Source organism: Leptodactylus fuscus, chromosome 4 (genome assembly GCF_031893055.1).
Source record: "Leptodactylus fuscus isolate aLepFus1 chromosome 4, aLepFus1.hap2, whole genome shotgun sequence".
NCBI lineage: Eukaryota > Metazoa > Chordata > Amphibia > Anura > Leptodactylidae > Leptodactylus > Leptodactylus fuscus.
The window spans coordinates 51642476-51657122 of record NC_134268.1 but is presented as its reverse complement, the minus strand read 5'-3'; the positions used below and the strand labels follow the sequence as shown (position 1 = coordinate 51657122).

The window sequence follows — 14647 nt, the reverse complement described above, 5'->3', positions numbered from 1 at the left end:
AACCCTATAGCAATGAATGGAGCGCCGGTCACAGAAGTGCACTGGTGCTTCATTCGGATAGAGAGATTTCAGGGGTACTTTCAGACCACCACATTATTTCTTAACCTATGCATAGGGTTTATATAAGTGTTTGTAATGGCCTTTAAAGGTAATGGTGGTCACATCCGTATTCCCTATTAGGAAATTATTAATCTCTAGTGAAACAATGGTTTGCTTTCATGTAAGTAAACATATCCATTATTATTTCAGCTGACCTTAAGCAAATGCATAAGTATAATGAAGATGCGTTTCAAAATCCTGAAGTGAGAGCCTTTGAAGACAAGCGGGCAGTTGTTGCAGTCGACACCAGTCTAGCTGATAATACATCATCTACTGGCAAGATACCAGGTATGTTACTGCTGTATTCATTCCAAGCCAGGGGATAAAATAGCATCTTCTGTGGAAAAGAGGCAACAACACTTCCAGCATTCTGTAAACCGTGGGGACATGCGTGACAGAGGAAACAAGAGAAGAGCATACAGCCAGTGTGTATGGAGGCCTCCGGACCCTCCCTCCATGGTAGTAGTCTGACAGCAGCTTTCTCACATCTCTCCCTATTAGTACATATTTACTGCTCAGACAAATCTGCATATTTATGGGGTGAGATAGCAGTCAGCTGTAGATATTCTGGTCCATTTTCAAGGACTCCTTATTTCCAAAGCTGTAGGAAATTTCTATTTAAGTTGTAGCAATTTTTTTTCCATTGAATCATGACTCTACAGATGTCTTTGTGACTTTCACGTGTTATGTTACTTTTTATTGTCAGGGTTTTCATTTGCAAATAATTCCCAGTTCGCAAGGGGCAACGTATTTTCTGAGCCACCATCTGAACAGCAGGTGCAGCAACAAGAATCCTACAAAAACTTCTTACGTCAACAGGTATCTAGTTATATGTTCACCAAGCACAATTATTGCACAAGCAAACAGAAGCCATTGTCATTTATAGTGAACGTGTAGGTTTTACAAAATTGTTGTGTAGTATAGAGTACCTAGGGCTGGATTATATGGATTATGCATTGGGCATTTGCTCTAGAGCAGGGGTAGGGAACGTATGGCTCTCCAGCTGTTGCAAAACTACAACTCCCAGCATGCATACTGGCTCTGCTATTCTGGGAACTCCCATGGAAGTGAATGGAGCATGCTGGGAGTTGTAGTTTCACAGCAGCTGGAGAGCCAAAGGTTCCCTACCCCTGCTCTAGAGCCTCCATCACCCATCCTTTTGGAGGAACTATCCCGCCAGGAATTGGTGAGGAGATGGCTATACATGGGTGTGGCCGTATCTCTTAAGTATGATAAAGTCTATATTGCTAAATTAAAAAATCACATCTTGCTTACTCCTTACTAATTACTTACAGTGTTGGCCAAAAGTATTGGCACCCCTGCAGTTCTGTCAGATAATACTCGTTTTCTTCCAGAAAATGATTGCAAGCACAAACTCTTTGCTATTAATATCTTCATTTATTTTGCTTGCAATGGAAAAAACACAAAAGAGAATGAAAAAAAAGTCAAATCATTGATCATTTTACACAAAACTTCAAAAATGGGCCGGACAAAAGTATTGGCCCCCTCAGCCTAATACTTGGTAGCACAACCTTTAGACAAAATAACTGTGAACAACCGCTTCCGGTAACCATCAATGAGTTTCTTACAATGCTCTGCTGGAATTTTAGACCATTGTTCTTTGGCAAACTGCTCCAGGTCCCTGAGATGTGAAGGGGGCCTTCTCCAAACTGCCATCAAGAGATCTCTCCACAGGTGTTCTATGGGATTCAGGTCTGGACTCATTGCTGGCCACTTTAGAAGTCTCCAGTGCTTTCTCTCACCACCATTTTCTAGTGCTGACCTGAAGTGTGTTTTGGGTCATTGTCCTGCTGGAAGACCCATGACCTCTGAGGGAGACCCAGCTTTCTCACACTGGGCCCTACATTATGCTGCAAAATTTGTTGGTAGTCTTCAGACTTCATAATGCCATGCACACGGTCAAGCAGTCCAGTGCCAGAGGCAGCAAAGCAACCCCAAAACATCAGGGAACCTCCACCATGTTTGACTGTAGGGACCGTTTTCTTTTCTTTGAAGGCCTCTTTTTTTTTTTCCTGTAAACTCTATGTTGATGCCTTTTCCCAAAAAGCTCTACTTTTATCTCATCTGACCAGAGAACATTCTTCCAAAACGTTTTTGGCTTTCTCAGTTAAGTTTTGGCAAACTCCAGCCTGGCTTTTTTATGCCTCTGGGTAAGAAGTGGGGTCTTCCTGGGTATCCTACCATACAGTCCCTTTTCATTCAAGTATAGGATAGTACGGGTTGACACTGTTGTACCCTCGGACTGCAGGGCAGCTTGAACTTGTTTGGATGTTAGTCGAGGTTCTTTATCCACCATTCGCACAATCTTGCGTTGAAATCTCTCGGCAATTTTTCTTTTCCGTCCACATCTAGGGAGGTTAGCCACAGTGCCATGGGCTTTAAACTTCTTGATGACACTGCATACGGTAGACACAGGAACATTCAGGTCTTTGGAGATGGACTTGTAGCCTTGAGATTGCTCATACTTCCTCACAATTTTGCTTCTCAAGTCCTCAGACAGTTCTTTGGTCTTCTTTCTTTTCTCCATGCTCAATGTGCTACACACAAGGACAGAGGTTGAGTCAACTTTAATCCATTTCAACTGGCTTCAAGTGTGATTTAGTTATTGCCACCACCTGTTAGGTGCCTCAGGTAAGTAACAGGTGCTGTTAATTACACAATTTAGAGAGTCATCACATGATTTTTCAAACAGTGCCAATACATTTGTCCACCCCCTTTTTATGTTTGGTGTGGAATTATATCCAATTTGGCTTTTTGACAATTCTTTTTGTGGTTTTCCATTGAAGACAAATTAAATGAAGATAATAACACCAAAGAATTTGTGATTGCAATCATTTTCTGGAAGAAAATGAGTATTATCTGACAGAATTGCAGGGGTGCCGATACTTTTGGCCAACTCTGTACTTACTATGGTACTTACTTAGTAGATTTCTTAGGTAGTCAGCATTCCAGGGTGTGGAGAGATTAAGCTGGCAAGATCTAGCATGAATAAATGATGAAGAGTCTAGGACTCCATGAGACTGGACTCCTCACCATTTTGTCCAGTCAATATGATTGTAATACAGACCCCGAAAATGGATCTCTATTACAGCTTTGTACAATCAGTCTTAGGTGTTACCGATTCCAAAGAGAGTCTGGTAGTGTTTAACTAGTTACAGTCTCCTGACCATTCTCTGCAGGGCATTCACACCAATGTAGACTGCAGGATACAACTGTAGTATGTTTGTGATAATATGATCTGTTATATGATTACTGTGAATCTGAGATCTGTATCCTACAAAGTCAGATCAGCTCTGACAGCGACATATGTCACAATAAAGCCACAAAGTAAAGTAGAAATTCCTACTGCCAGCTGTAGACATAGTTGTAGTTAACGGTAGTGTAAATTAGCGATGTCATCATAGTTATAGATGTATGATCAATAGAGATGAGCGAGTAGTATTCGATCAAATACCTCGCTGCCATAGGAAAGCGTGTAAGCGGCCGAACACAGGGGGTTAAGCGCATCGAATATTCAATGTGCTTAACCCCTTGGTGTTCGGCCTATGGGAGCGAGGTATTTGATCGAATACTACTCACTCATCTCTATTGATCAACAATAAGAAACTTCTGTCTGATACAGATTGAAGAGAAGAGGCGAAAAGAAGAGGCAGAACGAGAACGAATTCGCCTGGAAGAAGAAAGAGAAGAAAAACGCCTGGCTGAACAGAGGGCCAAGATTCAACGAGAATTTGAAGAGGAGCAAAATAGGAAGAAAATGAAGGAGGAAGAGGTAAGTAGAGTATCCTTGGCTGCGCAGTGGTTTTTACAACATGCAAAAGTGCACAAAAAACTGTGTTACAGCTACTACATGTGAACATAGGCTTTAGATTTTTCTTTTTATCCTGTAGATAACTGAATTGCTTACTCTGGCACTTTTGCTAATGGCCATGATTGTTATATGAGGCTCGTGGTTTTTTGATTTCCCAAGTTAAAAATGAAAATGATATATGTCTTTATTTTGTAATGCTTATTGTGCCATCACCCTTAGTTTTAGCTGGTACTTTTTCATCAATGAACATTTTCATCATTCATTACACATGATTATAAAGTGATTCACAATGTATGGATAGATGTAATATACGAGACATAAGGTACATATGATCTGAACCTATAATTATGTGTAATCTCTAAGATGATTCTGTCAGACTTTGGTGTCTGCAGTAGAAGCCATAACATTTGGAAACCTTTTACCTTGAAAATAATAATACAATATATTTATTATTGTTAGCAACGGCAAAAAAATGAAGAACTGGTTCGTCTGGCTGATGAAAGGCGGAAAGAAGCTGAAAGGAAAAGGAAGGAGGAAGAAGCAAAACATGAAGAAGAGCTGAAACGATTATATGAGCAGGAGAGGGCGGCCAAAGTACCTGAAAAGCAAGAGAGGGTGCGTGGAAACCTAAAACTCTGAAATCCTCTTATTTATGTCTGTGGTAGATTCTGCTCTATATTTCATTCAAAGTGCAAACAAGGAGTTAATGATTCTACTAATGATATAAGATGGTGTAAGAAATGCAAACAACTTTATCACATTATATATTGATTTTTTGTTACTTCAGTCATATTAACCTTTAGCCTAACTGAGAATAACAATATTAACATTTTATTTTTGGAGAAGAAATGTTAGTTCCAATCCCTGGCATTTAAGCCTTTGTGTGCTGTGATCAATATTGACTGCTGCACCTAAGGGGTTCTCTAAAGGGATCGGATCCCCTACAATGCGATCACAAGGTGCGGTTGGGTTATATCAGTATATACCTCATATGGTCACTCTTAGGGAAATTATAAAAATAATAGCAGATATATTATGTATTTTCTATAGTCTCATAATGTCATTAATGAATCTAAAATGAAATACATGATTCATTCCCTTCACATGCCTGATCTTTGATGAAGTGCTAGGTAACCTCTCTGGCTCCGCGAGAACAACTGCATTTCTGTGAATGTTTTTAACTCCTATAAGTTTATTGGACTTTTTTTTACAGCCTCCAAGACAGCCTTCCCCAGTGATCCCAACTTTACAGCACAAGGTGTCGACTCGTCCCCAGAGACCACCAAGTGCAGAGAGTGCCGTGTCCGTCCAGTCACGTGTAAGTCTTATACATATGAAATGTCTATCAGTTACATAACCTAGAGCTATTTCAGTAATCTCTGTAAGAAAATCTTTGAAACAGCAAAAGACCATTTGTGTGGATCATAGCAGACATCAACTACAGTACTGTGCAAAAGTGTTAGGCTGAAATGGAAAACTGGTGGAAAGTAAGTGTGCCTACAGAAATAGTGTTAATAGTTTATTTTTGTCAATTAACAAAAGAGAAATCTAAATCGCGTCAAGATTGGTGTTATGATCCCTTAGAGTAGGAGTCCAGGAATTGGTGATATGGCCCCCACAGAGCCCTGACCTCAACATCAACCAGTCAGTCTGGGACTACATGAAGAAAAAAGAACTGGGGCAAGCCTACATCTACAGAGGATCTGTGCTTGGTTCTCTAGGATGTTTGGAACAACCTCCCTGCAGAGTTCTTTGTGGGCAAGTGTATCTTGAAAAATTGATGCTGTTTTGAAGGCAAAGGGTGGCCACATCAGATATCGACTTAGATTTCTCTTTTTTACAGTCACTTAATTTTATTAATTGACACAAATAAACTTCTTTCTATTTCTGAAAGTATTCTTAGCAGCATTTTTTACTGTGTTTATCCTGATTCCATACACACATTTTCAGTTTCTGCTGAGTATGTATGTATGTTTTAAGCTGCTGCCAAACACATCTGGAAATTTAACGTGTCAAGTCCTCTTTTCCCTGACATCAGCTCTTGGGCAAGTGTCAGGGCGCCCCCTAACAGCTCTAGATTCACACTAGTATCAGCCTATCTGTTGGTCAGAGGACTGGAACAACGGATAGATGAACGGCTACAACAGCGGTCACATACAGAGCCCAGTAACTATAATGGGACCCGTTGTTTTTAAACTAAAACTTCCGGACAGAAAAACAGGATTTGCAGCATTTTTCATCCATGGATTTTGGATGCAAACTGCAATGGAGTCTCCAAAGTAGATGTGAACTGCTGTAGCCTTAGATAAGCAGTCCTTCTGAAATAGACAAGGCTAGCTGACATGTTTTCTGTGTATGGGACCTTAAATATAACCATCTCCTAAATGATGATTGCCTTGTGTTATGGAAGACTAATATCTTGGTGTTATCTGCTTTATGAAACAGGGTGAGCCACAATCCAGGACAGTTTCTCCACCAGTCCCAGCTAGAAGAAATCAGCTGAGAGCCTATGGTATGTATAGTAAGACATTCAATAGGGGATTGGGAGGGAATCTCTGTAGTAAGTGATAAACACTGATAATAATACATGCTTTCTGATGTAGGGGATGAATAAGATAACACTATATTGATGCTTGTATCTTTAGGAGCTGCATTCATTTAAGTGCTTTTCTGTGGTTGATTTCGTTTTTACATTTGCCTGTCGGGCCAGGGAGTGGACCTTATAAGAGCGATCAGAATCCTCCTCACTGACCTAAATGTGGATGAATCAAGCACAGGATGAACACTAGGACAGTGGAGTCCAGATGCTAAAGGAACGAACCTCCAGCGCTTGTAAACAAGATGTCGTCCACTGTATTGATGCATTAAAAACACAATATGACAGAATACTCAAGGGGGGGGGGGGGTTGGCAGCCACCTCTGAAGAACACTCTAAGTTGTGTTTTTACAATGACATCTGGAGGTTTGTTCCTTTGGCTGGATAAGGACTGTCAGTATGGTCCATGCAAATAAAGACTAATCATAAAGCATTCTCTATTCCATATATAAATCAAAAACAGGAGATATTAGCTAGACTTTGGTGTTTGCATTAGAAAGGCTTTGTTGGACGCTGCAACGCTAGAAAGTTAGATAAACATTTACCCACTTTCTGCCCTCCTCCTCCTGTTGGCATTGTGATGGGCACTTTTGTCATTACTTTTCTAAAAGTATTGCTGAAGGGTTTGCAGACTTGATCAATGTGTTTTGTTTTTTTTTGTTTTGTTTTTTTGCTGCACAGTCGATTTGAGGGAAAGGGCTTAGGTCCCCATTAGATTGGGCTATTTATGCTCCTGGGAACACATGCTGCCGGTCAGCTGACTAATATGTGAGTGCTGGTTGGTTGGCTGGTCACATCTTTTAAGCAGGTTAAAAAATGCATGTTATTGGCAGAACTTCATCCTGTGCAACCAGGGCGGCGCTGCTGATAATCCATGCTGACGCATTGGGGAGAAATAACCGCAGTACATATTGTTCCCCCCCCCCTCCCCATTCAACCTTTGTATTTAGGCCAATGCAAACAAATGCTCATCCACATGTTTCTCGTTGATCGCCGCTCCTACTGGCGATATCTGACTGTCTGAATACAGCCATTACCATTAGTAAGATCTCATTTGGCTTCTGACAAGAGGAACAGGACTTTTTTTTTTTTTTAAAAAACAAGCTTGTTCTGACCTTTAAGATGATAGTCTGAAGCTATTTAGTAAATTTGTATACTTGTGTGTTTTACTAATAGATGAGAAGAAGAGTGTGATCAGTGAACTGACCGAATTAAGGAAGCAGCTGCGAAGTGAGCAGAGACGTCTAGAGGGTCGCTTACAAGATACAGAGAATGAGAATGATTCCTTACCTTCTATGAGCGGGTACTGTACTCTAATGTTCTTTCTAAAGATCCACTGTGCCGCAGGGATTAAATTGTTCTGGAAATCACATTTTTAAAGGGTATATGGGTCATTATTTATTCATTTCTATTACTTGTATAGCGCCAACATATTGCGCAGCACTTTACAGACATTATCAGTTACTCTCCCTTATAAAGCTCACAATCTAAGATTTCTATTAGTATATCTCTGGCACCAATACAAATGGAAAAAAGTAACTAAATCTCCATGTCAGAGTAACTTTGCAAAGGTTTCTTTAAAGGGACTCTATCAGCAAAATCATGCTGATAGAGCCCCACATTTGCGTGAATAGCCTTTAAAAAGGCTATTCAGGCACCGTAAATGTTATATCCCCCAGTTTTAAAATAATACCCTAAAAAAGAATGTGATCTACTTACGCATCGTGCATGAGTAAGGGACATATTTTATTGTCCTGAAACGCGTAAGCAGTGTTTGTATTTGCAATATGGATCTATTTTTGTAAAGATTTTTTAATATGATTCAGTAAAAGTCAAGTTTTATCTATTTTTTGGCGCTGGAATTTTTATTACGGAACTTGTCATTGCTGTGTTGTACAATGCTCCTGTTTTGTGGTAGGTTATTTCTTACAATGCTTACCTTTTGCTTTTGTGTGATACCACATAATGGCCATTTTCATCCTCTGCATAAGCTTTTAGAAGTGAGGCAGGACACTATTGCAGAGGCGTGAAGTTGTGCTCAGTAAACTATTGGCGTAACACTTGAAGCCCAGGGATAGACATTTTCACTTCCCTCGCATATTGCACTTTGAATAAACAAGGATGATGGTGGAGTTAATAAGCAGAAGGGATTTCTGAGTTATGTACCGATTTTTGGTTGCATTATTAGTCTCAATGATTTTCTGCTGCATTCCACCTTTTTGGTATTGTCATGAATTTCTCTACATCTTTAATTGACACTTCTAGTTCTTTTTTTTTACTATTTAAAATATCTGAATTTTTTCCACAATATATTCACTTCATATTTCAGAAGAAGAAGGGAGAAGAGTTCAGCAGACGTCTTTGAATTGGCCAGACAGAAACTTCAAGCCACTGTAAGGAGGCCATCTTTAAAGGGTCTGGATAATGTGAACATGCAGAACATCAGAGACTTCAATGATCTAAAGTACAGGGGTAAGTGCTTGGGGGACTTTACAAGGGCAGATTTCTGCCAGTCAGCAATACAGACGGTTGATCAGTGCTTTACTTTCAATAGCAGCAGCGCATTCATCAGAAAGGGGTTTAGAATGAATGAATGATTTCTAGAAACCCCATTAACCACAACCCTTTGGTCACATCACATCCTCTTTTCTCTAAGCCATGGCCTTTACTGTATGAGGCACAGAAAGTGTTACAAGCAAAGAATAAATCTGGCGCAAAACACGTACACATTTTTTGTTTGCCACAAATTTAGGTGAAGTTTATAATCTTTTACATTTTTTAATCTCTATCCAAACAGATACTGATACTCGTGAAGGTGTTCGGATCATGTTTCCTGACCCTCCAAAGGATGATCAAACACTAGAGATCCAGCAGCAGGCGCTACTGAGGGAGCAGCAGAAGAACCTAAACAAGATGAAGCGGAGAACAGCGATCCCAGAGGGTAAGATGAGGGCCATTGTTTTATAGGAGAAGCTCTATTCACCTGTTCTACTCCGCTCTGATCATTTTCAGCAGCCCATTTAATAAATATCTTTTCAATGGTTCAATCTATAAAATATATTTTGTTGTAGCCACAGGATATGCCATACATTTCTTAGAGATGTGGGGTCCCACCTTTATTCAGGAGGTGAGCCCTCCCATAAATGGGACCACAGCCAGCAGACATTTATGGTATCATAGTCTATGAGGTGAAAATCCATCTCATAAAAGTGTCTATTTGTTCTTTCAATATTGATGAGACCACCTGATGTGTAAGGGGGTGTATATAACTAGACACTACTGTAGGTGTCTGGTAGCTGCTTATGTGTAAGGGGGTGTATATAACTAGACACTACTGTAGGTGTCTGGTAGCTGCTTATGTGTAAGGGGGTGTATATAACTAGACACTACTGTAGGTGTCTGGTAGCTGCTCATGTGTAAGGGGGTGTATATAACTAGACACTACTGTAGGTGTCTGGTAGCTGCTCATGTGTAAGGGGGTGTATATAACTAGACACTACTGTAGGTGTCTGGTAGCTGCTTATGTGTAAGGGGGTGTATATAACTAGACACTACTGTAGGTGTCTGGTAGCTGCTTATGTGTAAGGGGGTGTATATAACTAGACACTACTGTAGGTGTCTGGTAGCTGCTCATGTGTAAGGGGGTGTATATAACTAGACACTACTGTAGGTGTCTGGTAGCTGCTTATGTGTAAGGGGGTGTATATAACTAGACACTACTGTAGGTGTCTGGTAGCTGCTCATGTGTAAGGGGGTGTATATAACTAGACACTACTGTAGGTGTCTGGTAGCTGCTCATGTGTAAGGGGGTGTATATAACTAGACACTACTGTAGGTGTCTGGTAGCTGCTCATGTGTAAGGGGGTGTATATAACTAGACACTACTGTAGGTGTCTGGTAGCTGATCATGTGTAAGGGGGGTGTATATAACTAGACACTACTGTAGGTGTCTGGTAGCTGCTTATGTGTAAGGGGGTGTATATAACTAGACACTACTGTAGGTGTCTGGTAGCTGCTTATGTGTAAGGGGGTGTATATAACTAGACACTACTGTAGGTGTCTGGTAGCTGCTCACTTCCTTCTCCCAATTCAGAACCCAAGCTGAGCATGCATGTATATGGAGAAAGGGACAGAAATTATAGTTGTTGACTGAACAAATATATGACTGCCTTAAGTAATTGTAATATGTATATTCTTAGAATCACATTATTATGATCACACACCGCTATAGTGCCAAGATGGAGATATCCACCATCAGAATGTACATAATTCAGCTTTGTTAAGGGGATTTTCGAGTGTAATTATTTGCTGATCTAGCCTTAGGATCCTTAGCATAGGTTATCAGTTAAAGATAGACAGGGGTCCAACACCCCCAAGCCCATTTCATTTGAGCAATGCTCTTCATTACTACCAAGCACAGTGCTGTACATTTATGCAGTGGTTGTGCTTGGTATCACAGCTTAGCCCTGTCCCATTAAATGGGACAGAGCTGCAATCAGGCCATGTGACTGATGAACTTGACGTCATGTGGCCTCAGGAAGTGCTGCTGCCTCTTCATGCAGCTTATAGGGTGTCCAAAGGATTAAACCCCATTTAATTATCAATCAAAATGTTACAAGGGTGAACAACGATGGCAGGTGAATTTGCTTGGGGGAGGGGGGGGGGGGGTAGACTACCTTTAAACATTCTTCTGTTCAGATGTGACAACCTGCAGTGATTAGAAGTCTACTACCTAACAATATATCAGTGTGTGAATATAGAATCACTTCAGTACCATAACTCTGTTCTATTTCAACTACATTATAGATTTTGGACCAGTCCCTGCATTCAGTTTCCCTCGCCCTGGAGTGGTAAGTAACTGCTCACTGGTGCCTATAACATAAGTCAGCACATGGATAGAAATGGTTTACAGCTGGTACTATGCCCAATTTACTAACTGACCAAAAGATAAGGGGTAACGTGCTCATTGGTGAGGAGGTCTGAACACTGGAGCTCCCATTGATGATGTTTTCCGCCCCTGTTATGAGTGGAGTGTCAGCTTGTGCGCCATGTGCTGTTCCTTTCTTTTTAGTGGGACTGCTGGATATCGCTGTTTTTTGGCTGCCTTCAGCAGTCACATTGACAATAACACAGCGGCACACACCGCCTGACCTGCCAGGCTACAAAACTGTGATACAAAGAACAACAATTCTCTGGCTTGGTGGGAGTCCAAAGATTGGACTCCCCACTGAATCGCAATCCTTAGGATAGGGGAAATTTTGTGTTACTGGAATACCCCTTTAGTTCTTTGAACACATTTTCTTGTGTACTTGTTTGACCACAGATCAGTGATCCATCCAAAGACCTACTGAAGACCTCTCTGCTGGAATCTGAGAGCGCATTTATAGGTAAGTAATGATTCACTCCATTAGTCATTCTTTGTATGCACAGGTCACACTTCAACACATTTTATTCAGAAATCTAATCTAATTCAATTAGCAGAATAACAGCAAAAGTTCCTGGGCACGTCTGTACACAAGACCTAGTCCCATTAACAAGGGTAACTGTGATACTTGTTCAGTTTATTCACACTATGGGAGGAATAACTGTGGAATAGCACAGTGCAAAATTCAGAGAAAGGATGTTATTTCATGGGAAACACAAGGATTTACTAAAACAGGCATGTAGTGGTGATTGCTGCTGTTAGGGGGCATTCACACGGAGTAACGCCGGGCGTGTATCACAGCCGTACACGCCGGCATTATGGCAGACTGCCGAACACTTCCCATTCACTTCAATGGGAGCGCTCGTAACAGCGGCGTTTACGAGCGCTCCCATTGAAGTGAATTGGAAGGGTTCGGCAGTCTGCCGTAACGCCGGCGTGTACGGCTGTGATACACGCCCGGCGTTACTCTGTGTGAATGCCCCTTTAGATGGCAGTTGTAAAATGCAAGAGAATCTGCAGCAGAAATCCAAGGAACTGTGATCAGAAATGAAGCGGAGGCAGATGTCAGTGCAGAATCCACATGGAGAACACAACTACTTAATAGTGATACAAATACACACTTAAGGAGTTTTTTTTGTTTTTGTTTTTTTTTAAAGGTGAAAATGGAGAACCGTATCCTGCATTCTTTGATCCATTACCTGATCCACAAGCATTACCTTCGGCTAGAGAGCGCAGGAGACACAAGAATAAGGTTTTGGACTATGATGTATGACACTTATTTATATTTGTTACTTATAGTCTTTGGGGCTTTGAAGAGTTAAACAAAGAGAACTAATCTTACTCTGAAGACGGAAAGTACATATTACAAGGGCCTTAAATAGAGTCTATCTCTGTTAACGTAGGCATAGTACCTTGTGGGTTTTAAGAACAAGCACAGTCACTTGAAGCCCTCAATGCTGCAGATTCTGTCTTTTATTCCTCATGTAATGTAAGTCCTCCGAACACTTTGTCTCTACCCAGCCCTCTCCACACCACTCGCACTGAACGCCACCAATAAAGTGAACTTGTGTTCAATATGAGGGGAATGAGGTGGAGCTGGACTGGGAGACAGTAATAGATGGTGCTCAGGGGAGGGATCCATGACTCCAGTGCTCACTGCTATTACTAGCTATTGCTGCTTATCAGACGCTCCTGTCACACAGCTGCAATGAAGAAGATCCCTGTGCACATTCCCCGACTGTATACACATGGTCTCTTAGATTATTTAGGAGACTATGATAATTACACAACCCCCAGAAGGTAGAGGTGGTGCGGTCTCTAGACAGTGCTTTGCTGAGGCATCATGGGATTGATAGCAGATCACCGAGAAATTGACATTAAAAACTTCAGCTAGTGCTTTATCTGAGCAGAGAGGATCCTGAGCTACATAGATGTGAGTGTAATATAGAGCTGAGGGGTGCAGGGGTGGAGTGAAGTGTTTTTCCTGACCTACTTACGGTACTTAAACGCCTATACAGATGACTGATCTACTACTTCAGGTTAATGGATGAGTTTTTAATGAAGACATTTGTACCCACAGAGTGACCTTCCTCCTGTTCCCCCCATCCCCTTAAATCAACCAGACCGTTACTCCTTGAACTCTGCTGCTAGCTTCAATGTGGATGAACTGCGGGCCAGAAATGATGAGCGGCTCAGAAGATTAAGTATCCTCCAGAAAAGCACAGTCAGCATAGGTAAGATACAAGAAGGTACATTACTGTTCAGGGGGGACATTGAGATTATATTGGCATGTTTGGAAGAAAGGTCTCTGGGTCCAAAGCATTTTCTTTGTATTGTTTCTTTGCTTGCTGATCCTTTTACTTTCTTTAAGATGATGATCCAGAAGGCTTTGGAAATGCAGAGGATATTCTGAAGCCATTTCCTGCAAAACCTTTTGACAGACCTCAGTCTGTGGACACGGTGGCAACGGAGCCATGGATGCGACCGGGCACATCAGAGACACTGAAGCGGTTCATGGCTGGGCAAATGAGCCAGGATAAACCTAACCCTGAAAATGCCTTAACCTTCAACTGGCAGGGCCTGTCCACTGCTCATGGGTAATGGTCATTGATCTAATCCATCACTTATTAATGGCAATTGACCTTATCACTTCCAACTTTATTTTTAACCCTTTACTGTGGGTGAATTAGAAGAAACGCACACTTCCTCCTTAGGACGTCCTGTCAGATGTGACCTCTCAGCACAGCCCTTCATGTGCCTTCTCATAGAGATTGAATGTCGATCACTAAAGCACTTTCCAGATTTTGTGGCTTATAATGAATGTTACATACCAATATACACGCAGATGCTTGAACTCTGATACTAGGCTGATAGTTCCTGATTCCAGTTTTAGGGTGCATGCACACTGAGTAACGCCGGGCGTGTATGAGAGCCGTACACGCCGGCGTTACAGCAGGGCTGCCGAACACTTCCCATTCACTTCAATGGGAGCGCTCGTAAACGCCGCTGTTACGAGCGCTCCCATTGAAGTGAATGGGAAGTGTTCGGCAGTCTGCTGTAATGCCGGCATGTACGGCTCTCATACACGCCCGGCGTTACGTAGTGTGCATGCACCCTTATACTGTATAGAAATCTGATTCCAATGCTTGGTTTCCTCCAAAGCTGCTATACAGCACACAGCATATTCTGTACTTTA

At 41.5% G+C, this 14647-nt stretch overlaps 1 protein-coding gene across 4 annotated transcripts in view; it reads left to right on the top strand.

Annotated features, from left to right (window-relative positions):
* CSPP1 (centrosome and spindle pole associated protein 1) overlaps positions 1-14365 on the top strand; it is a 57292-nt gene extending 42927 nt beyond the window's left edge. For 3 of the 4 annotated variants that reach the window (XM_075270381.1, XM_075270382.1, XM_075270383.1), the window contains 14 exons: positions 250-387; positions 806-918; positions 3743-3892; positions 4391-4546; positions 5145-5249; positions 6377-6443; positions 7704-7830; positions 8857-8999; positions 9325-9468; positions 11334-11377; positions 11851-11914; positions 12609-12718; positions 13532-13685; positions 13823-14365. In XM_075270381.1, coding sequence (XP_075126482.1) covers positions 250-387; positions 806-918; positions 3743-3892; positions 4391-4546; positions 5145-5249; positions 6377-6443; positions 7704-7830; positions 8857-8999; positions 9325-9468; positions 11334-11377; positions 11851-11914; positions 12609-12718; positions 13532-13685; positions 13823-14052 — 1745 coding nt within the window. In that variant the 3' untranslated portion in view covers positions 14053-14365. The remainder of the gene's footprint in view (positions 1-249; positions 388-805; positions 919-3742; positions 3893-4390; positions 4547-5144; positions 5250-6376; positions 6444-7703; positions 7831-8856; positions 9000-9324; positions 9469-11333; positions 11378-11850; positions 11915-12608; positions 12719-13531; positions 13686-13822) is intronic. The other variant, XM_075270380.1, reaches the window with a different exon arrangement.
* The last annotated feature ends 282 nt before the right edge of the window (positions 14366-14647 follow it).